The following is a 24,771-nucleotide window of genomic DNA, read 5'->3' as shown; positions in this document are numbered from 1 at the left end:
GAAGAGTCTACCGAAACTCTGTCTTGAGAAATGCTCAGAGCTTGACTGAGTAGGACCGTTGAACACAATTATTTAACTTGGAAGTTGAATCCAGCTTTGCAGTTGTCCCTTCCTTGAGTGGGACATCGGACTGGCTGGATTCCAGAGGTCCTTTCCAACCTACGTTATTCTACGACTTTCAGGGCCCTTGAGCAAAAATGGATTTCAAACAGAAACTGCACTCTGCGTAGGACTAAGTTTCAGTTTGGGCTTCCTCATAATTAAATCCTGAGTTGTCTTTTGACCAGTCTTTGATGATATCGCTGCCTTTGTGGGGAGGCTCTGTTTCCTGATGTGGAGGTATGTAGAAGATCCACTGGAGAGGTTTCACTTCCTTATTAATACCTTTTTAGTTAGTCTCTAAGTAAGTATGCAGCTTGTTAGAAGACTTCGAGGTCAAGAGAGTGCTGAGGCTTTTGTAGGTCTCCTCTCAAATTAAAGGAAATCTATTTGAAACGTTTTGTCTTCAAGGTCTGGGTTCTGATAGCAGCTGTCTGTCTTTTCCCAGGTTTTTGAGAAAGAGCAGCACTTGTTTACCTGGCCCTTGTTCAGGTTTCTGTAGGGACTGAGGCATCTAATGTGCCAAGTCATCTTCAGTGTACTGCAATACAGTACGCTGTAGTACAGTGTACTACTGCTGATCTGAGTTTATTTTTCAATCAGGATGTTGCCCCTTTTTATCTCCTTTCTCTTTCTCCTCACTAACAGAAGAAGAAAAGTTTTTAACAGTGAAAACTGAGGTTGCATGTGAGCCTCCCAATTCTGTTTCCATTTTTAGTCTAGCCAAAGGCTTTACCTCTGAGGATGCAAGCTTCCTTTTTATAGCAAGAAGTCACACCGAGCCTGGCTGAAAAAGAGACTTTTGGTTAACCTATCTTGATGTTAAAGTTCTGTTCTTCTACTGCTTGTTTATCTATGTTCAACAAAAATTCATTAAGATGGCTTGCCCTCTCCTTCATGGCATACCACTTAGGGGAATGACAACGTGTACTCTTTCCTTTCACCCAGAGACACTTGAAACACAAGCTTTGGTTTGAAGCGCTGGGCTCTGGACACTTGAAGGCATAAGGATATGATTATATTTTCCTGGTAAACAAGTTGCCTAGATACAATTCTAGGTAGCTCTGAAGGCTTCATTCTGTCCGCTCTGTGTGCTGAGTAATCTTGCTTACACTTGGTATACAGAGGAGAAACAAGTGAAAGGAAAGATCAATTTCTATAGGTAGATGTTTAAATATAGATAACTGGATTTCAGCTAACCCCTTTAATATGTATTGAGCAATGGAGGCTTCCTTTAGGATCTCTGAAATGATTTTTTTTTTTAACCAATGAAAGTAAAAATGGAATCAAACACCACAAAAGCATGTGTCTCATCTTTCATTCTGACGAAAGACATTTTGTGGGCTTTTTATTGTGGCTTTTGTTGCTCTTTTGGTTTCTTTGGGATAACCTAATCAGAGGTGAGCAGAGGTATCTTGCACCAAATTTGCTCTGACTCAGTTTAAGTCTTGTTGAACAAGTCGTTTAAATACACCCCTCAGACTATAAATGTCTCTTATTCTTACTACTGATGTACAGAGTTTCACTGGTGAAAACAGCCAGCCTTGATCCAAGCTTGAAGTTCATATGGAGGAAAACCAATAGATGAAGCTGAGGGAATCATCAGCTGAGGACATGAGTTACTAGATGCAACAAATCAGATCATCATGGTCAAAGAAGCACAAGAGAAATACATTAAAGGTTATGCTCTAGCCTGGGCTTCCGTTTCAGTAAAACGTGTAGCACGAGGCATGCAGGACTGCAGGCTGTAGCCAGAGCATTAATATATAAAATGAATTTGACCCCTAAGTTTGGTATTGAAGGTCTCTATTATTTAAAAAAAAAAGTCCAAAATGTGCTTTGGTAACAGAAGACTGCTAACAGACCACTTATTTAACATGTGGCTCCCTACCCTACCACTTTGACTTTGAATGTGGGCATCTTCTTGGCTGTAACATCATCTGCCATGTAGCAGCAAGCACCACTTATATTCTCAAGTCTATAAGCACTGAAAAAATCTGAGTAATGTAAATTTACTTATTTTTTTAATGGATCAATAATCTAAATATTGAACAGTTGCAAAATACACGTTTCTAAATGATTGAAATAAGAAAAATGGTCATTGATTCTCCAGCAATTCAGTTTTCCAGAGGAGAGCCACAGAACCTTTGTATGCAGCTCTTGGGGCTTTCTAGTTGTTACATCCATTGAACATGAAACTATTGCATTGCAGGTAAATTTTTGTTTTGCTGTCCTTGGCTTGATATTCCTTTTGAGTAAGTGGTTCTGGGTCGAAAAAAGCCGGGGGGGGAGGCGGGTCTTGTGAGTTAGCTCATGCTGGTTAATGTTCATGTGAAGGTAGGTGAAGCACATGACCTGGAAGATGAATGTTACTTGGAATTGCTGGGTACCTGGAGAGCTGGATTGCTCTGTTCTTCGGTTTCTGTGTGTTGCTACCCTGCATGTACTGGCACCCAGTGAAAGACAAACTGCTGCTGCGTGATGCTCTTTCCTAACCCTTGCCTACTCTTTCTGGAGCTGCTGCTCGTCAGTACACATTAAGAGCTTTGCAATAGGTGATGTTGAACCTAAAGCCTGCTAGTAACAGCTGGTTTGTGAATTTTATTAACAAATCTAAGTGTAAGGAAAATCACTTTTGGCAAAAACAGACTTTGCCTTTTTTGTTTAAATAACCAAAAATCCAAGAGCAATTCCATCTTTCTGAACCACTCTGAAATTACCTGAGATTCTGCTGGTTCCATTAGCAATTCCCAGCTCTCTTTTTTTTTTTTTAGAAGTTTTTAGCCTGATTTCCTAAGATCATGTAAGCACATCATCAGTTAATTTGCTGTGTCCCCACCCCTGCAACCAAGCTGATTCCGAGCACCACGATTGAGAAGGTGCTGATCACTTCACCTTGTACATCACAAAACCATCCTTCCCTTTCGCCCTATTCCTGCCAGCTGGAGTCTTGTGAATTTATGAGCTGCCAAGCAACAAAGGATGCCATCCTTTGCTGACGTGGGTTATATTTACTGAAGAGGTGGTGAGATCTTTCGGAAGTTTGGAAAAGTCTGAATTCTTGATTAGTTGTCACTAGATGGCTCAAAGGTGAAAGCAGTGGCGTCTTAAGGGAAGTAAGCAGTTCTTGAGCGTTCTGGAAAAGCACTATTTAAAAACTCAGGCTTGTGGTCGGAAACCTCTCAGCAGCAGTGGTAGAGCTTAGCTGCCCTTTTTGCCTCCTGAGATCACTTTAAAAAAAATAAGACGTATAATAAAATACAGCGTGCCAGCAAACATTTGAAATCAGAAGGCGCAACAACAGAATTCTATTGTGCTCAGCTTCTGCAGTGACATTGAACTAGACAAGAATTGCTTCAGAGTGTTTAATTTGTTATAGTATATATACATGTTCTTTCCCATTATCTCATGTATATTTCAATTAAGGCTGAATGCAGAAGAAACAGTAAAGCAGCGAGCTGTTGCTGCCCAAGGCTTAGGCATGAGGCTTTTAACTGTGGAAATGTCATTTCCAAGTTGAAATTGTTCTGAGTTTTCTGATCGGGGTGGAAACTGTAGAGCTGCAAAAAAAATTGTCAAATGACTATTTTTTAATGCTCACATTTGAGGAGCAAAACAAGAAGCAAATACCCCTGTGCATCACTGGTTAGCGGTGGAGTATGCTCCATGGTCTTCCAGGGATGCTGAGGGCAGGAGCCAGCGGTAGGATGCTGGATGAGCTTACGGGCTCTTGCAGAGTTCGGGAAGTGTTTGATTCCCCTCAAATGCCCACTCTGCTTTCCTCACCTTCAGCTGCCTCCTAGGACTAATTCATCTTCTGAGTTTTCCAGAGCACCCTGCCACCTCGCCTCAGACCTGCTGGTGTGCCCGGGATGCTGCCCATCGCGGACAATTTCAGCTCATCAAACTCCACCAGGCGAGGCTGTTGCCGGGTACCTGGGAGTTGTATTTTTCTCATTTAGCTTCATTTTTGGGCTCTCTGCTTCCTCAGCAGATGGCATTTTTATCATGTTTTCGGAAAGTCCATATGGCCTACAAGAGGGAGTATCTCTTTAATTGTAAAACATGACCACCTGTTCTGATTTTAATGAATGCAGTGAGCATTTGTCTTCATATATCTACTTAAAAATAGCTGCTTCAATTGAATTAAAAAAAAAAAACTTTGGCTGCTGAAATAATCAATTAATAATTAAGTGGCTAATTTTAGAACCCACTGGCCTTGCCCATTCCCTCGGACTCGTTGTGATCAGAGCAGACAGTGATTGATTGCCCTGCCGACGCCGAGAGGCACACGCGGTGCTGTGGCCAGATGCTGGCAGGCTTCGAGCTGTTTATTGTGATATTTAGAAGGTGAATGCAACTTCATGTCTCTGCTCTGCAAATGGACTTGTCTTTCCTGCTACAGCTCTTTCCTCTCAGCCTTGCTCCAGCTGCTCACACGCAGCCATCCGCAGGTACCCCTTTCCCTGCCACCCTCTGAAGGATAAAATCTGGTGCTCAAAAGGTATCCTACTGATGGGCCAGCTGGAGGGGAGGTTGAAACTGTAAGCAAAAATAGCCTTGAAAGGCTTATCCACTAACTGGCTCCTAATAGAAAGCCCTGCTAGAATCATTCTGCTCATTAAAATAACAATTGCCAGTTAACTGTTTCGTAGTTCCTGCAGCAGGTATGCTGGCCAGATGAGAAAATGTGGGGGTTTTTTGGCTCAAGCTTTCAGAGAGGTGGAAGGGACCAGGATGCCCAAATCTTGTTAAAGGAGTGTTAACGCTTAATTCAAAGTCCCTTTGAAAATTAACCCCTTTATTGAATAAGCCTGTTGCAACATCAGCTTGTTCTAAAGCTAATTAAAATACCCAAATGGTAGGAACACACTGAGATTTTGGTTGATAAGTGTTGGCTGTTTGGAGGGTTAATATTTCAGAGGTGGAAGAAACAGGAGTGTTCGAAAGAGTGCTTGGGCGTACAGCACTGCCCAGTGTTTCAGTGCTAGCAGTAATGGGTACAATAGCTGCTGGGTTTCAGCACATTGGAGTAATTTGACAGTTCAGTGTAAGTGGTGGAGAAAACTTGGTGTGGCTGCTTGGAGCGTCTGCTTTTACACGGCGAGGAGGGAGAGAGCCAGAAACCTCTTACCGGAGAAGTCTCTGATCCCGTCTTATGCAGAGAGCAAGATGCTGGAAGCAGTTAGAGGGGAAGGCGACTTGCCTGCTTGCCTCGTCTTACTGAAGGTGTTTCTGACACAGCCCCCGTCCTGCCACGGCCACCAATTAGCCCGTTAACATGGGGGAGAAGCTATCCTTGCTGGTCTGATGGCGGTTGCTGTAGCCAGATCGATGTAAATCCAGTTATCTCTCAAACCACATGGGATTTTGTCATAGCTGGGTGTTGTTTGTACGGCCGAGAGCCCTGCTTTGAAACGCTGTGCAAATACAAAAATAACCGTAGCTATTGGCATTTAAATTCATTTCTATGTAATCTTTGTGATAAACTCCCATTGGTGGGGTGCTATTTCAGTGGGAGGAGGGTCAGAGCTGTTTTCAGCTGACGTCTGGGTGTCCCAAGTTGCTTGGTGAGAAAGGCGTCCAGCTCGGTTTCCTTGTGTGTGTGTGTGTGGCCTTCCCTCCCTGCACTTCCAGAATAGCAGGGGATGATTAAATGAAGTTCAGCGTTAAAGGCTGAAAGTCGGGAAGGGAGAAGCTTATTAACCTTGTTGAGCTGGAAAGAGCACTGGGGGTGTTTGGGGCTTGGGTCTCGTGGGGTTTTCTATTCTTATTTTTCTATTTTCTTGGGAATTGACATTTAATTGTGCAAAAAATGAAATGTATCGCTAATTCTGTTGCGATCCCTTTTATGTGGTTGTGGCACTCTGGCACATCTGTGAATTAAATCTTAAGAACAACTGGAATTTAGTCTGTTCTCTCATTAACAGAAATGCTAATTCTCTCTTGGTAGTAAAGTCAAAGGAGAGAAGCAAAAAACAAAAGTATGGAGGTTACCCATTTAGAGTAAGCATGAGAAATTTAATCCCTATTTTCCACGATCTAATTAAGCAGCAGACAGACTGAGTTTTTAGCCTTGAGTTCTCCAACAGTTTTCCAAGAGGGGACAGCTTGAGGAAGGAGAAGGGGGTGCAGAATTAGAAACGGCAATTGGAGTGGCTAGGCAGGGAGCCAAGAAGGCAGGCAGGAGAGGCGAGAGTCCTTTTAGCTGCTGGCTTGCACATGGGCCAAATGGGGTTTGTGGGAGGACAAGTGTATGTGCACACACACACGTGGATGCACTTTTTTCCTTTGCTGACTCTTTGAAAGGCTGCTTGGACCCTTCCAGACTGAATTTTGGGGCCATTTTAAGAAGCCTGCTTAAACACTTCTTTGCTATAGTGCAGACTGTTTATCCTAGACGAGGCTTTAAGTGAGATGTGGAAGCTGCAGGCAGGACTTTTATTGCAGGCTGACTATTAGAGGTCCCGTGCATCCTTCCCAACTGATTAAATTTTGCCTCTTTTCTTTCTTATCTCCAGATCACTGTGTTCACTACTACGATCTTCGCAACACTAAGCAGCCAATCATGGTGTTCAAAGGGCATCGCAAGGCAGTTTCCTACGCAAAATTTGTGAGCGGGGAAGAAATCGTCTCTGCGTAAGTATTGCCTTTTATGTAGGCTAAAAACTTTGTAGCCCTTGCTTTCCAGCGCTCTTCAGGGCCGTCATGCAAGTTCATCTGCGTGGGTGGGTGCTCTCACTAGCTGCTGTGCTTTTGGGAAGCAGATCGTTGCTTTTTTCTAAGACAAAAATAGAAATTCATTCCTGGTGTCACTTGGCTGTGCTCTGTCTTGTGGAGCTAAAATGCTTAAGAGGAATACGAAGACAACTAGATGCAGCTCCTGACCATAAGGCTCGACTTTGGGAAGCTGCAGGTGGACTCTCCTTTTACAAAGTGCTGTGTGTGCTGAGGATGCTCCTGACCAGAGCTCTGCTGTAGAGAAGGCTGCTGGCAGAGCTCTGAGGATAGTAATCTGCAGTAAAACACAGTTGATGAGTGACAGAAGTGATCAAATGGTACTGCTATGTCTGAAGAGGAGGTTTAGCCACAGCCTGAAAGCAACTCAAGTAGGACTGACTGATCTGTTCTCTGGTAATTTATTAATCTGCTCTGTGAAGGCCCTTTTTAGGATTATACTTGGGTTAGAAAGTAGACAAGGAGAAGCTGTGTTCTGTGGTCCTAATGGCGTGCAGCTTTTCAGCCAGGGTAGACCATAAGGTCTGCTATGGAGGCCCTGAAGAATAATATTCTACAGCTTCTGTTCAGTTACATGGCCAGATGTGTCTGCCCCAAAGCCAGATGTGGCTGCCTCAGTTCTAGGTAGGTTTTCAATCACGTGGGAATGAGCGTGTCTGTCAGATCACATAGTGAAAGGTTTGAATGACTGGCTACAAGCCTCCTCAATAAACCAGAGGTGAGCCCCTCTTACACGGCGGGGAAAATGCAAGCAACCTTGAGGGGCTGCAGGGGAATCTTTGATCTCAACACGCTCGTGTATAACACCCGAGGGCAGCAGGAGCGGATCACAGGGGTAGATCTAGTCCCAGAAAGTACACCTGCTGCCTTGTACCAAGCCGGTGATTATCCAGCTTGGCTCTGTCCCGTGTTTTCACACGGTTTGCTCTAGAAGCCTGGAGCCAAAGCAGAGCATTTTAAGGTGTATTCAGGCTGCTAGTGAGTTACTCTGAGCTGAGCTGTGTGATGGAAGATTCCCTGGTGGCTTCTGGTACTGTTTATATTTAATCAGCTCCTCTCTTCTTATTTCCGTTAACATTATAACTCTATAAGGGTGCAAATTCATACCTAGAACACAGAGAAAATTAAATTTAATGCTTTGAACCAAATCTGGGTAAAAAGAGAGTATTTAATAGAAGCAGGAGGAGGCTGGGAATGTTTTACAGCCGTGATCAAGTGGAGCATCATCTATGGCATGTTTCAGGACAGAACGGCCCTGTCCTGCGTGAGCCAACCATCTGAGAAAGCTTATCCCACAGTCCTGGGAGGAATATCGATAGAGCTGTCAGACTTGGACAGGCAACAACGGGGTGAGGGGACTAACTGGAGGGTTCACCTATCTTTTTCTGCGTGAACAGAAAGAAATGTCAGAGAGAGCAGATTATTCTTCATGTCTTTCTCTTGCAAATTGACAAGAAGAGACAGCAGTACTGATTCCCAAAAATCAAGCACTGATTTCTTTTAAGAAAAAATTAGATGTATATTCAGATTCGCTAGATTTCTAGCTAAAGCTGTTTTATAGATTGCATTGATTTACTTTGCCTTGTAGAGTTAGGTTTTGACCTCAAGGGTGTTTGGAACTGCCTGGTATTTAGCACAACACATTGATTGCAGTGCTGATTTACAAAGAGACAGGTTTAACAGAGCGGCGCATCCATGATATTTTTTTGGAGAGGGTATGAAACTGGAAGAGCAGTGGAACACCAGCGGGATCAAGGGCCTTTTCCTCTCCTTGCAGTCCAGTGGCGGGTAACTTCCTTCTTTTATGGCATGCTTATTCTAAGCAATGCAAACATGGCTAGAGCTTGATGGGAATTTGTTAACAGTAAAAGCATTCCATTAGTAATAGACTTTAAGTGTTTTTTATTTTAATGAAGAGATCTAGAATGTATGCTACTAAAATATAGAGGTTAAGTGCCTATATATATGAGGTCTTCTTGATGGGTTAGCTAATAGCAGAAGCTGTCACAGGAATCTGACAGCTTGTAGGCCAGGGATTAATCTTTTGCCGCTTTACCCTGTCTTCAGAAAAGTTTAGTTTCCAGGCAACTCTGAAGCTTTTGAAAGCAGCGTTTTAAAAATACAGCTGCCCTAATAGCACAGAAGGCACCTCCCTGTACTTGTGGGCCAACAAAGCAGTAGCGTATACCTTTTTGCCCTTCCTGTGAGCTATGCTGCTACTGTGATGGTAAGGACAAGAGAAGGGGAAGGAGAGTGAGGAGCAGTGTAGGGCACAGATGGATGTGGAACAAACATGAGGCAGAGAAGCTGAATACTCTAGTTTAGGCTCCCCCAGTCAAGACCTGGGATGGGGAATGCACTACTGCTTAAGTCACAGTATTACAGATAAAGTTCATACCTTCCTTCTGATCTGACCTCATACTATTATTACAAATGACTAACAAATCTTGCTGCAGCTCCCTTATCGCTCCTTTGTCATTCCAGCTGTCGTTGAGGACTGAGATAAGCTTTTTGCAGTATAGCACAAGGTGCATCTCTCCTCTTTTGTGCTATATTTTTAGGTAGATGTGACATTGGTGCAGGGCTAATGTGTTAGTCGTTTGTAATATTTGATGGATATTGGGTGGGGTTTTTTCCCCTTCAACTCTAAATATTCAGAAAGCAGCAAGGCTGGGTGACACGACCTGCATGAGGGGAGCATTGCCTGCCTCCCCTCCCTCCCACCCAGGAGGCTGACAGGTCCTGCTCCCAATCTCTTTTAAACTTAAGATCAGAACAGCACTACCCCTTTCCACAAGGGCGGCTTCACGGGGCTCTGGTCCCACCACATCACCATTTGTTTCCCTACTGTGGAGCTTATTGCCATAAGTCTGTGAATGCCAGAATATCAGAGCTTGGCAATTGCTAGAGAATAACGCCTGTGAAGCAAGGCTCATATCCCCTCAGGTTTGGGGGAAGAAATTAATCCTGTATCTCCCAGAAACCTGGGATCTTCCTATTTCAGTTGTGCTCTGCCAGGCAGAGGAGACTACCTCCACCTCCTTTCTTTTGCCAAAGGGAAAATGTTTGCTCACAGTAAATAGAAAAACATTTTGAAGGCAGGTATGTTTGCATGTGGGGGAACAATGGAAAACATCAATTTTGATTTAATCCCAACAGAGTTTGTATGTTTTTAATAGTAATATTTAGCTTTGCTGCCAAGGTGAAAAAAGTGGAAGTTTGAGATCTGTATCCATGCAGTCTCAATTACACATGAGAAAACCACATCAATTTAATGCTAATAGCAACTCTGAGCCCCCATAGGTTTTTGTATGCTGCTGCTTGGTATTGGGCAGGAGGGGGAGAACGTGTATTCAGGGCAGCTGGAAAGGGAGGAGACTGCTTCCTACCCAAGTCCTGTAAAGGCATGAATGAGAGTTGCAGCCAGCACAGAGAAAGGAACGGATTTTGTCCATGCTGTAGAGGTTTTTAAAAAAAAAAAAAAAAAAAAAAAAAAAAAAATTCAGTGTGTCCTGGGTCTCTGAGGATCTGGAGGAGGCAGTGATGGCCCAAAGGCTGTACAGTTCAGTGGAGGACTCTGCAATTGATAGGAGAAAGGAAGAGTAATACTTCAGGGAAGTTTTTTATTCAAACATGTAATGCGTTTTGACAGGCTTCTAAAATAACTTGATACTTTTCCAAGCTCAAGCTGAGTTGCATATGATTGAAAGTGGGATAAATCTCCTGGAGTGCACTAAGACTTCCTACGTTTACATTGCAAGTAGGGTGTTAAGGAGCAGGGTTGCAAGCAAGGAGTTCCTGCCATATGGCAGCAGGGTAACTTTAGGTATTGTTTTCAGGTCAACAGACAGTCAGCTGAAGCTGTGGAACGTAGGGAAGCCTCACTGCTTGCGGTCCTTCAAGGGTCACATCAACGAGAAGAATTTCGTAGGGCTTGCGTCCAATGGAGATTACATCGCCTGTGGTGAGTAGAGCAGCCATCCTGACGAATGTTAATGGGACTCCTCGGAGCTGGTGCCTCTACAGTTGCAAAACACACCAGCAGTTGTGCTACGTAGCTGCATGGGCTTTTTAATAGAGGATTATTCTGAACTTCCACCCTCCTTCCCTTCCCAGGGAATGGTGTAAGGAGCCCAGACCTAAGGGGCTCTGTAGTTGGTTTCCTCCCATTTCACATTAGTTCTTTGTATATGATGATTCAGACTTGCTGTTGCCAAAAATCAGCTACTAATGTAGTTGCTGTTGATATGGCTTATGTCTTTCACACATACCAACTGACACATCCTCCCGCATCTTTCTAAGGAAGGGCAGTAGCCTGGACCACACGAGGGTCCTGTGCTTGTCACTTAGTACGGCATTCTGCGTGGCGAAGCAATAACGCCCACATTGTGAACAGCTCCCTGGACTGAATCATCCTGAAGCAGTTACCCGTTTGGCTGTTTCTGTCCTTTCACCGCTTAAGTTGGACTGTTGAACCTCTGTAAATCCACAGGTCTTGGTGGGAAGGCAGTGACAGGCTGATAGCTGCGGGATGGGCAGGACAGCTGTGCCAGCACTGAAGGGAGGACCTTAGCTTGTGTATTCTCTGATCTCTGTACAGCTTGTAAGGCAGAAATTGGGATGGATTTCTAAATAAAGCCTGCACACTGTCTAGTCTCTCTTACTTAAACCTCCACAGACCAAACTGTCATACTTGATTACAGCAAGCAAAACCGTGACAGTGCTACCTGCCTTAGAGCTGTAACACCGAGCAGGCTAGGTGTAGCGTTGTTTCATGTGGTAGCGTAGATATTCTGCTCTGCCCTAAGGAAGTTATGGGGGACGGTTAGGATCCTGTACGCTTTGCAAGTGCGCTGCATACTGCAGTTGTCTTGTAATAAAACCTGGTCCTGTTATTAAGCATCGTGAAAGTTTGCTGTGGAGCACTCCCAGTTGCCAGGGCACCACGAGCGTGGTGGTAGCTACAAGGAAGAAATGTCTAGTCTTGTCTTAAACAATGAAAGAGCTAAGAAGCCTTATTGCTGTTCCTGCTACCAGAACCTAATCTCGTATATTTATTTTTTTATTTCTAGGAAGCGAAAATAATTCCCTTTACCTATACTATAAAGGCCTCTCAAAGACACTGCTGACCTTCAAGTTTGATACAGTCAAAAGTGTCCTGGACAAGGACCGGAAAGAAGATGACACAAATGAGTTTGTGAGTGCTGTATGCTGGAGGGCACTACCAGATGGGGTAAGCTTTCTGCTCAGGCACCCAGCCGGGTGCGAAAGGAATGCCGCCTCCTTTCTCATGAGATAGTATTGCTGAGGGTTTGACTGCACTTGGTATTTTCCCATTTATGGGTATTGCAGGTTGGCATGAGAACGTGAAGATCTGCAGGGTAACTGAAACGCTGGGGGAGAAGGGACTGCTGTGCTCTTAGCTCTTCCACCTGGGTGTTTGAATTTCTCTGCTTGGCATCTGAAATCCCAAAAGCAGCATTGTATTTCTGGCATTTAATGTTTTTTGTGGGTGCATTAGCGGGTTTTTTGTTGCTTTGATGAAGGCACCTGCAGATACTCACTGTGGAGCCTTATCTCAATGTTACTGTGTCTATATGGGATTGCTCATTGAAATACAGCCCCGTGTTTAGATGAGTAGATATGTAAAGGAGGCGAGCCCAGGCTGCAGTCACCTCAATGACTGTTCCAGTGACACTTAATTCATGTACGTAGCGTGTGTACTAAACCTGCAGGCAGACCTGACGCAGCTTTTGTGAGAGTGGCCTTTCAGCACAGAGCTGCTCTGGAGAACAAAATGCTGCTTTTAAATTCAGAGTGCTCTTGAAAACCTTGCATAAAAAAAACTTGAGCAAGTAACTCTTTTGTATGTACAAGGGTTTGCAGATCAGATACTTAATGGACTTGTTGGGAGAGGGAGGAAAGGAGCTCATACTAAATACAGCCTTCCAAGTAGCTAAAGTGGAACGTTGCCTAATTGATGTCCTGAGATGTTGCATTCACAAAGATAGTGTTTTGGAAGGGTAACATCTACCAATCTGTTTCCGTATGAAGAAACTGCCCCCACAACCATGATTCAGTTGTCACTGGCATAGACTCACTTCAGATAGACGCTTCTGAATCAAAACAAAAATAAACCCAAGTGTCTGAAACTGCGCTTTGGATTTAAAAGTAAAAAGTGGGCTGTTGTGGTTTGAATGGTGAGCATGAGACTTGGTGATGTAGGGTCACCAGCTTCTTTCTGGCTGGGGATTTAGGAGGATTTGGTGTACACAGATGTCATGTCTCAGATGAAGAGTGGCTGTTGGAAGTTGCGTAATTAGTCTTGCTGCTGGATAATAACGTGCTGTGGGAACCTGTGTGTCCAGAAACGCCCTTCCCTGAACTGTCTTCACTGCAGTGTTTCTGTGTTGGGTTGTCCTGCCCACTGACCTCCTGGGCAGCTTTTCTACAGGCAACAGACTAACAGTGATGTCTCACCCCTGGTGTTATTTCTGTTGCCGTCTGCTCCTTATCAGTCTCTTTGATTAATGTGCTGTACTCTGATAGACCTTCTGCTTAAGTGACTGAGAAACTTTTGAGCAGTCACCAAGGGCTGTCAAGCAATTTTTCATAACCAGTATGAAAATTATTGTGCAAAAATGTAATAGTTAAATCAGGCCTATCAAGACTGCACCAAATAATGTTCAGGCTTCACTCCATTAAGCAGCATTCAGAATCCGTCGCTATTCTGATCTTTTTTCCCCCTCTTGCCCCCATCACTCTCTGCTTTTCCCTGGGCTGCTTCTAAATGAGCCTGTTTCTCCCGTGGCAGCCACAGTACCTGGCTCTCATTTGTAAAGAAAGCAGCAAAAAGCTGCCTGTGATCTGAGAGCCACTGGCTGAGCGTTTTGCTTCCATGTTTTACCTCTGCCTGTGGTGCATGCCATCCTGCTTTACATACCAAGCAAGCAGCCTCGCTTGCTTTTGCCAAGAGGCCTTAATGCTTCCTTGCACCATATCTCCAGTCCCCCCGAGACGAGAAGTACTCTTCACCGATGCAGCTGCACATTTCTCTTCCCTCTTGTACTGGCGCAGCGGTCCTCTCTGACCTAATTGAGACTTTGCTCATGTTCTTAGGAAATTAAATTACTGCACAGCCAAAGGTCACTTATGTCTACAAAGTCTTGCTCGAACGATGAAACTCTTCTGTTCTCCATTTTGATAACATTTCTTAAATTTGGCATAAGATTTTTTCAAAGGAGCTTCATATATACAGGCTTCCGAAAGCTGGCATGTTTTTTAATGATGCTTGGATGAACTAAAGAAGGCCTTTGCCTCGCAGTGCTGTCAGCATCTGTGGGAATCGGGGAACCCACAGCCTATTTCTGGCTTAATTGCAGACTTTGATCCTGGGTGAGTCATTCTGCCTTAGTTTCCTAATTATAAGAGTTACCACACCTACCTTTCACCACTGGCGGTGATCATGCCTGCTCCGCTGAAGGGTGCGCGCATCGAAGCAGCTCCAGCCTAGCAGCCGTGCAGAGCCCAGCGCAGGCTGGGAAACCTGCCCCACAGTCGCAGGGAGCACAGCAAGTAAGCTGTATACTGCTGTGGGCATGCTGTTCCCCGTGCCTTGCTGGGCTGGTTCAAAGCCGTCTTGCTTGTCTCCATGCCGTAGTCACTGCACAGTAGCTTCAGTTTGGTACCTGGAGTGTTTCTGAGGGGGGAGATGTGGGAACTGTGTGCCAGCCTTTCCCCAGGGCTCCCTGGTGTAGCAGACTCTCCTCCGTTCCCCTACGGTGTTGCTCTCAAGGATTGTTCTTTAATTAACCTTTCGAGATGAGATGAGTAAGTTTCAGATCTGTCAGTTATCTTGGGAAGCATGAGTACATGTACTCCTTCACTTCATGCACTTAAGTGCAAAATCTCGGATCCTAATTAAAACTTAACTAAAACTTTCAGATGAAATGTCATTGATTCTTTCTTAAATCTATTTTTATGTAATTCAAGCTTTTACTTCCTCCTGAGCCAAAGTCAAGCTGTGCCAGCAGCCCTTGCCAGAACCCATCTTTTTTTTTTTCCCCCCTCTGTGTTGGTTTTCCTTCGCTTACGAAGATGCAGGGACCTTTTTGCTAGAGCTGTCACCTTTCCAACTGCAGAGGTCCAGCCGGCGCCTTCTTTCCACCTGTGTCAAAGCCATAACGGGGGAGAGAAATTGTTCTCCGTAAGTGCTTATTAGCATTTTGCATCAGGCTTACTCACTTTTCAACTCTTAGGTATGTTCAGAAATAAGTACTAGCTTGTAGGCTAATAGTTTTGTTAGACTCTTTGAAAAAAAACCCAAGCAAACAAAAAACCTCTTAGCAGGTCCATCAGGAAGCAAACCTTTGCTCTGCTTCTTTCAGTGCTGTGTTTTGGACAAAGGTAAATGGGCTGTTTATTTTTTTAAATAGTACTTATTTATAGCTTGTGGGGAAAACCATTTCTCACTTTGCATTTTACTCTAAAAATTGATCAATATTTAAAACTAGAGAAAGCTTCAGGACACTTTTGGCCTAAGTGACCTGATAAACATGAGTTAGACACAGATGCTTTTCAGAACCTTTCCCGAACCAAATCATTTTATTTCCCAAGTCAAGGACTTTATAATATACCTGTGCCATCCTTTGTTTCTGCCACCTTGGCAAGATTTAGCCAGCTTGATTTGAAACGTGAATCTGGTCTTGAGATTGGAAAATACATTCTTCTATTTCATTAGCATGTAAGCAGATGGTGCTCTTGCGTATAGGGGTGCTCTTGCGTATAGGGGTGCTCTTGCGTATAGGGGTGCTCTTGCGTATAGGGGTGCTCTTGCGTAGGGAAAGGAAATTATAGTAGTGGTAGTCGCTCACTGCAGCTAGGTGGGTAGAGATGTTTTATCTGTCTTGGGAGGGTCGCTCCAGTTATGTCTAGGTACGTGGATAGTAGCTGGAGGAGATTGGTTTGTACTTCATTTTCCCTTATGTGTCCTACGTGATGTTTTCCCCTTCCCTAAAGGGGACACCTTTCGTTTGGACCTGCTTTGCCATATTGCAGAGTTCAAGATGTGCCTCATACAGCTGTGTAAAATAATTGCATCTCCAGTAGCCCCTTTCCCAGTCACAGTTAGCGTTTCTCAGAAAGAAGCTGTCAAAAGAGAAACCAAGGCTGAACCTGCTCCCAGGACAGCAAAAAGGTATTACTGCTGAACACAGAAGCAATTTGATTATGTAGATTAAGTATGGCTCAATCTATCATAATCACTGTAAAGAAGCCATTTAATTTTGTACCTGTTTGCATGAGTATTCATTACTGCCGATAAGCAGGTTAGCCAGGGAAAGATTTCTCAAGCAGAAATGTCGAGGCTTTGATACCAGTGAGGAGATGCAGATAAGAGCAGGAGAATGCCATGCAAATTAGCTTAGGTAAAGCTTTATGTACATATATATTTTTTTTTTCTTTTAGAGCGATAAAGAAGGGAAATCCATTGAGAACAGCGCTGCAGTGGGTGGGTGGTGGTATGTGCTGGATGGATGCAGAGGTCTCCTGGCACCTGGGAGGAAGGCTCTCAGAGCAGCAGCGTGGCAGCGCTATGAAAGCATCTCCTCTGCCTGACGGGGGAGAGCAGAAATCCATATATGTGTTTTCTCACCTCACTGTCACTCTTCAAAAGTCATTTTAATTTAGGGGAGTCTCGAAACAATCATCTAGCCGTGAGTGAGAGAAGCAGGCTCTGGGATTCAAGGCTTCAGGTTGCCCTTAGGCACTGTCATATGATGGAATTATCTTCATAATTAGTCTTGCATCTATGAACTTATCTTTGTTAATCTAAGAGGATGGAAATATTCCCTTCAAATAGGTTTTTGGTACATCTCTTCAGAACACGAGCTTTTCTTCTGTTTATTTTTGCTTTCCTCTGAACATTCAGCTTTGTTTCTTAATGATGTCTGGCTTGAATTCTTTAAATAGAAACCTATAATTGTACCACAATAAGCTGGTCACTTAATAGGGCTGTAATCTTGTTCACTGATGAAAAGTAGCCATCCTTTGTTTCCCAGTAGCCTAATAAATGTTACACAACGTACGCAGGAGCTAGTCAGGGACTCTGATAATTTACAATCAGCAAATTGGCTCCCTTCACTGGAATTAATTTAGCCAATACAAATTATTTCGGGAAGTGATTCATTGCCATTTTGAAGCGCTAATTAATTTGGATGACTTATGAACATTAAAAATGAAACCTCCTTTGTCATTCCCAAATAACCAAATGCTTATTCAGTGCCATTCTTAAGTAACTTGTATCGACTGTAACTAATCTCTTGTAACTTGAAATATGAATTCCAATGGGATTTTGGGGGGAAAACAAGTGTAAGACTTAGTATTTTTCTGTTCCTCTTTGCTGCTGAAATTTTAAAGTCTTAAAATTGGTGAGAATCTTGACTTCCAGCTTCAACTCAGTGTTGTTTTATTTTTGTAGCATCCTCAACTAGTTGTTCAGATGTCAATTAAGATATACCTAGGTAGTAATCTAAAGCTTATGAGATAAATGCCTGCCTGGAGTGAGCAGACCCAAGCTGTCCCTTGCCTGCCTCTGATACCAGCTCTGGTAGCGGCGTGAGTAGCTCCAACCGCAGTATTTTCAGGGAGGGCGCCTGCTGTTTTCTGACTCATCCTTTCTTTCCTAGACCGGGGCTGGCCCTGTAGCATTCATGTGCAGCATCTCCCAAAATGGTATTCTTGCAGGTTATTCTCTGGTGCAGTACCACACTACTGCTTCACCCTGGAAACACGGTGGTCTTCATCTTCTCCCTCGTGGTTGAAATGCACGGCAGTTTATTGGAGGCTGAGAATGATCAGCTTTTAAAAAAAGCAAAACGTGACTTTGATCAGGTTTATTCTACTGGTTTTTCTCCCCCTCCTGAAAATCTTCAAAGATGTTCCTCCCTCCTGTGGAAGCTGTCTAAGCCCCGTAGCATGTGTGCTGTGAAGCTCGCAGCTCTCTGTGTGATGGCTTCCCACTCCTCTTGACCTGCCCTCTGCTCTCTGGCCATTGGCAGTGCTTTAAACAAGAAGTTTTCTTTGACTTCTTTTACTTTGCTGCTTTGCACTTTCCTTAGGTAGTAAATATATTTAATTTCTCTTCCATCCTACCTTTTTCATGTCTATTGCTCCGTTACTCATTTGAAAATCTCAAATCTTCGTTAAAAACAAGTGGAACCCAGAATATCAAAAGATACATCATGCATGCTTGATTTTTTCCCCAAATTTTAGCATATTATGTATACCAATACACACTGTATATATTGTTTTATATGTTGCTTGAAAACTGTTTTCGTATGCAGAATAATTTCTACCTTGCTGATAAAAGATGTCGCAAGTTCAGTATGTATGCTCCTTTGTGCTGAACATGCTCATATACTTTCATACCCATATCTCTTCAAATGCTCATTTTGGGCTCTATTTTTTTCTGTGGCTAAGGAGAATTAATTAAAAAATACTCAGGTGACTAACAATATTTTACTCTTCATCACAACCCTTGGAGTCCCAATTGCAGAGAACTTTGTGGAAAATAAAAATCATACTCTATTATTAACAGTTCATGCATTATATTGAAATCTCAGTGTGTTGACATGTCGGTCCATGTGAAAGACTTATCTTGATAATGTGATTATGCAAATGACAGGCTTTAGGAGAAAGTGTTTAATTTTGAGTCTTCTGTAGAGACGAAAAATATTAGTAAATGTTCTTTCCTTATCGCCTTCTCCCTGGTTGCAGGACACCCTCTGAGCTTCCTCCCGGTGAAGGCAGTCACTTGCCAGACCGCACCGCTGCCGCAGTCGAGCGTGGGCAGGGGTGAAGGGAGCCAGGCGATTCCCTGATAACCCCGACCTCTGTCTGCTGTGCTCCTCCTGTCTAGTGCGTTTGGGGGGGGAAAAAGTGTATTGCACCATTTATTTTGCTGTTTCAGGGCTCAAGGTAGCAGGCCAGCGGGTGGCTGGTACATCAGTGCCTCTGTTAACTCTTCCTTTTCTAGATGCAGAGCAGCTGGCTGTGCCGCTGATGCGAACAGAGGGGATGAGTCTGTCGCTTTTTGTTCAGCTCTGGAAGTTCAGGTCCCCTGTGGTACTGCAGCGCTCTGATATCATTCTAGCTTCTATTTTAAGAATAGCTTCTCCAAGAAATGTAGGTGGCTCGGGTTTTTCTTCTTTTGTTGGTTTTAAGTTTACATTTGCAAACTCAGTTTCTATCTCCTTCTGCAAGGTGAGGCATATATATTTTTTTTTTCCCTGCATAATTGCAGAAAATTGCCAAGGGATTGATGTGGTTTTTGAAGTGAAGGCAGATCAAAGTCACACATGTTTCTTGAATGAAGGCAGCGTTTACTCTTTCAGACTTTTAAAGCTGATATTTGCTTACCAGTGTGTCTCTTCTAATGCCAAGAGAAGTAGACAGCATCCTGTAGATAGAACTGAGGTCCTCTTTATTAGAGTCATCTCTTTCCTAGAGCAAGTGAATGACATAGTGGTCAACATAACTCTGAGTGCTGTTGACATTACAGTTCCAGTAGCTGATCCCACGGTGCAGCTGTAGAGATAATGGATTGCAGTTCATTGCTGGTGCAAGCAGAGGTCCGGGCAGGCTCTTGTTGTTTCCTAGGCTTTAAAAAATAAGAGCATCCCAATGCAATCACAAATTGTATTGCTATGATACACACTGTGAACTGGGGATGCAAAGAAGTCTCTCTGCAGCTGTCATTAAACTTGTAAGTGGATGTTTCTCTCCTGTTGGGACTCTGCTACTTTAGTAACCATCAATTCTTTATTCAAGTATGAGTTTTATAACAGATGAACCCAAGTCAGGAATTCACCTGGAACCTGGACTTCATTCCTGACTCCATCCCCAACTCCCTGCTGAACCCTAATGTTACAAGGTACAAGGTGAAGTGCAGCAGTATGTATCATGTGGCCCTTTGTATAAGCTATGTCCCAAATAGTACAAATTCATAAAAAAAATATTTGTATTAGGGTGATATTCAAGGTCACCCTTATATGTTGGAGTGGAGAGAGAAAAAGAGTATATTTGTATTCAGAGAGCATTTGCTTTGAGAATTAAATAATTCGACAACTGTTTTCCTTTCCCACTCAACCTCTGCAGTGCTGCTTTTGGGCCACTTGGTCTGAACTCTGATACATATCCTTCTGGGTTCTAGAGAGGCTGATTAAATAATTGATTAGCCTGTTGTAAGGTTTGGGTTTTGTGGTTGGGTTTTTTTGTTTGTTTTTCAGATGATGCCTGGAAACCTGCTTATTGTGAGTTGTAAGCTCCTCTCTTCCCATGCTTGTTCTTAGTGTCTTGCAGGCATTTCACCCTCTATTGCCCTAGGGATTAGAAGTGGCAGATGTGCTCCTTCCCCCACAACTCTTAGCCTTTGGGTAGGAAGGCTCATCCCTAGTATTTTCTAGGTTTTTATATTATGTATAGTGTCCTGGAGCAGAGTCCCCTGAAAGCAGTAAGTCATTGTAGGAGCCAGGCAAGTTTTGCAGGTACTGAGCCAGCATCTGTTGCCTGATCTCAAGCTCCAACCAAAGCTGATCTCCTCTGAGTCAGAGCATCTCCTACGTGAGCAGCCTTTGCTATCCTTTCCACTGCTAGGTTCATGCTGGCTTTTTTTTTTTGTTTTTTTGAAGTACCATCTATCTGCTGAAGTCTCTGGTTGGCACAAAGTGCCAGTGAGATGAGATCTGAATGCTCGGAGCTCATCTCAGTAAGTCGGGCAGTATTCAGTGTTTTATGAAGCAGATGAAGGGGGTCATTTAAGATAGGAGCTGCAGGGGTAAAGCTGCGTTTCTGAATACTTAGTGCTAAAGGAGAACTCTGGTTTCAGACCAGCAAGAGCAAAGCGAGAGAGAGGGAAGTAGGTTTTGAAAAGCCATTGGCATTGGGCTAACCACCGCCTTTGAAGCTGGCTTCAATGCAGCAGCAGAATTCCCATACCGAGGGTGTTTGAAACCCTCGCTGCTGGTGGCCTGCTGTCGCTGCTGTTTGAAGGTGGGTTTATAACCTCATTCCCTCTAACAAGTGACACTGTTTCAATTATAGTCAAAGCAACCTCACAATATTGTCTTGGGTTTTTTTTTCCATTCTTCAGTGCAACCTACCAACGGCAAGTCGTGCCAGGCCACCACCATTCAGTAGTCGCAGCTCATGGGCTGCATCAACCTTTCGCTCTGGCGCTCCTAATTAGGCAATTTTAATGGCAGGATTTAATGTTTTACAGAGTCTAAATGAAGTGGAAAAAATATGAACTGATTTTTTTTCTTTCCAGCACAAGATTTTGATCAGATAATTTAACCTCTGGGTGAAATGGAAGTAGAAGCATTTATGCACAGGTGGTTTTCTCTGTGAAAGCTTTCCTTTATGTAGATCTCTGCATTAATATAGTTACTGCTTGGCTTTGGGCAACTGTTCTGAAGGTTTTCATATGCTTTCTGCCCTTCTGTTATCAGTAACAAAACCCCAAAGCTTTTTGAAACCCAGTAACTTGTAACCAGCTTAATGCCAATTGCACTGCGTGTTGGTAAAGCAAGAATTAAGGTTTTTATGACACTCCTCATAAAAACAACTGCTCAGACTGGTTTTCCAACAGCAACACAGATTTGTATCCTTTTAACCTATTTAAGTAAGACTCAGTTTCCTTTTGGTGCTGTTCTGATCTAATTCTAGCTAATGCTAGATGAGCTACCTATGTGCACGGAGTGAAAACTGTCACTCCTTTGAAAGCATTCTCGTGTCTGAATTGAAACCACCTGGATATGTATTTAGGATATGTAATTATTTTATATAGGATACACACACAATTATAATGATCAGTCCTTTCTAAGAAAGAGAAAGCCAGTATGGCAAGAAAGTTATGTGTAGTAGTTTAATGAGTACCTTTTAGACAGAAATGATACTGTTAAATTCGGGGTTGTGCAGCTGAATGGAGTTGCGTTCCCCCTTGCGTGAGGTGTTCTGAATTCTGCAAGGGAAGCACTGCTTCAAACAATTACGTCTCTTATATGTTATTGTATATCATAATCTCTTCTGAAACTCCTGTCTGGTTGCTAAAGCTGGAGAGAAGTGAGCTGTTTGGTGCAGTACTGGATTTTCTAGTTTTACTTAGTATGCCTGAAGTGAATATTAAGTTAAGCAGAGAGGTATAGCCAGGGCAGCCTGGGGAGCTGGCAGATGAGACAGTGCATTGTTTCCCATTTACTTGTAATAATGAGAGATACTGGAGGGAAGATAAGCAATATTACATATATTGGGAAGAAAGATTGGTTCAGATCCATTAAATAAAAAAAAAAGTTCCTTTTATCTGTAATCTGCAGATAGCACATAAATTAACTGCAGCAGGAGGAGGAGAAGCTGCATCCCTCCTCACTACCTGCGCTGGCAGAGGCTCAGCATTGCTAGCCAAGTCTCCCAGTGTAAATCAGGCATACGTGATTTTTTTTTTTCTTCCTAGTTTCTAGGTTGATCAGTTGAGACCTCATTGCCTCTTTCTTCCAAGAAAGCCCTTCTACAAAGCAGACTGCTCTGGCCAAGTTTCTTCTGACCACCAAATAATGGCAAGCCGGTCTAGACCGGGGAGTATGTGCTTGGGGGATGTCTTGACTCGTTTAGAGTGAAATATCCTTGATTAAAATAGGAGGTTAATAGTGCTTCTGTGTGTGCCTTGCTTCACAACTTGCATGTTAGCTCCAGCATTTGAAAAGATAAATTTGGGCCAGCAGGAGTAAAAAAAAAAAAAAGGAGAGAAAATGAGCTGGAAGTGAAATACAAATGTCCTTATTTAGTACAAAAAGATTCATCTCACTGTCAGCTTTCTGTTTTCGTTAGTTTCATGCTTGGCTTGACAATACAAAAGAAGAAATTTAAATTGTTGGGAAATGCGTGAAAATCTGAAGTAAAACAGGAGTTAGCAGCTTGTGAAACTTTTTTCTATTTCTTTTTTCATTTCTGTCTGTTATAGCAGGCAGCAGCCTGCACTGGGAGCTTGGGAGTTTTCTTTGTTTCAAAACTTAAGAATATATATATTTACCTTGCCAAAAGCAAGCAAAGATCCACACTGTGAAAAATCACTCTGCTGATGCTCAGATGTTTGTATAAGAAAAATACTGCTTTAGAGATTTCTTTTGGATAAATGTTAGGCTAGATGTATGGTTACAGGGTGAAGGGACGCAATTTGGCCGCTGCTTTCCCAGCGTATCCTTGAATGCAAACTCTGACCCTCTCCGTGTCTCTTGGCCACCCTCTGCAGCCATCCCTCTTCTTCCTGTCATAAGGCTCCTTGTTTTTCCCCCGAGAGCAGAGCTGTCTGAGCATGGAAGTGGGGACAAGGATAGTCTCCTCCTCGTAAGCCCACCACAATCACTAAATCTTTGGCTTTTGCTATTGATTGTGAACCTGGGAATTACCCATTCTGCAGTGGGGAGGGGAGCTGTGTGAACTCATTTTTTTACAGGTTTTTGAAGTTTCCATTGTTTTCCTTTGCAGGCAGGCTTGAGGTGGGTTTATGATGCAGACAAGTGTATTCTCAGCCGAGCTGGGGCTTCTGTATTAATTTTGGATAACATATGAATGTGGAATTTCAGCCTAGCTCACTGCAAATCAAAGTTAATGAAGTAATGAATGTGACACACGCCAAGCCCCATCGTCTCTGTCTCTCCTTATCCAGACAAATGCATACTGTGTATGTGCCATGTGTGGCTTTTTTTTTTTAGAGGCCATTTCTTTATACTATCATTTATTTCTTCCTTGGAAGCTATAGCTAGGGCAGTAGATGATCGTGAACTCTTCACGGTAGCTTTTCTGCTGATGATTGCAGCAGTACACGTAAGTTTGCTGTGACAAGTAGTAAGTCGTGTAGTCCTGACAGAGGACAGTTATTTTTATTTTCTTATATCCACTGTATTTTGTCCTGTATTTCTCACCATCTCTGCTCTGAAACGTTTGAGGCATCATCAGGCTGAGAGAAAAGCAAGGGAGTACCTGCTGCATGCTCTGGCTTTGGCTCTGTCGTGTCTGTTGAAGAGTGAGTCAACAGCAGCATCTCTTCAGAAAGAATATCTAAAATCGAGGGAGGATGAAGCAGATTAGCTAAAAAAATCAAATGCCAGAAGTGTTTGTCTTCCCTCACCCTTTGTCAGCAGAGCCTGGGTTTGTATTCTAATATTTATGTAGCTGAAGGATATTATAAAATCAGAGGTACTGTGTCGCAACACTAGGGGTTTTGTTCACTCCTATAATCCCAGTAGGAAAATGACATGATTTTTTTTCTTTATATACTTGAGTCTTTTTAAACTTCCTTTTTTGCTATTAGTGTCGTTGGTAGCTTAATGGATTTCTTGATTGTTGAGCTCCTCTTTTTGATACAGTATTGTTAGTCTTTGCATGCATTCAAAATGATAGGGAGCATTAAAAACAGTCATTTCAATTTGAGATCTCTAGAGATAATTTTTTTTATACCCACTGTGTGAAAATAACTTGAACAGTAGCAGAATTATCCATTGTAAGAGAGATGATTTTACTTGTGAATTGGGTTTAAAGATAAAATCTGCCTACTTCCCGAGTCATGGATTTCCTATTCATTGCTCTGTTAAGATTAATCGGGAGCAAGACTTAATCCAGAACAAAGATGATTGAATTGTCTTCAAACAGTGATGTAGAACATTACCCGGATCTCACTTTATTGAAAGCCTTTTTTGGTCTCGCAGTGCTGAGAAATCACAAGCATGTGAGAGCTGCTTGTGAGTACATCATATGAAGAAGGATGCTTTTTCCTCATTTGCTGGCTCATTAGAAAGTAAAATGCTTTCTGGTTTTTTTGGAATGAAGTTGTTAGGAGGTGTTGCATGGAATGGGTTAAATCTGTGTAGTATATTAGCTAGA

The 24,771-nt window shown here is 43.0% G+C and overlaps 1 protein-coding gene across 1 annotated transcript in view; it reads left to right on the top strand.

Annotated features, from left to right (window-relative positions):
* The window catches only part of COP1 (COP1 E3 ubiquitin ligase), a 128,377-nt gene that overhangs the window by 84,287 nt on the left and 19,319 nt on the right, over positions 1–24,771 (top strand). The window contains 3 exon segments of the mRNA XM_050900833.1: positions 6,621–6,738; positions 10,677–10,801; positions 11,910–12,070. Coding sequence (XP_050756790.1) covers positions 6,621–6,738; positions 10,677–10,801; positions 11,910–12,070 — 404 coding nt within the window.

This window comes from Gymnogyps californianus, chromosome 8 (assembly GCF_018139145.2).
Source record: "Gymnogyps californianus isolate 813 chromosome 8, ASM1813914v2, whole genome shotgun sequence".
Taxonomy (NCBI): domain Eukaryota; kingdom Metazoa; phylum Chordata; class Aves; order Accipitriformes; family Cathartidae; genus Gymnogyps; species Gymnogyps californianus.
Note: the sequence above shows the minus strand (reverse complement) of the source record. Positions and strands in the feature narration are given on the sequence as shown.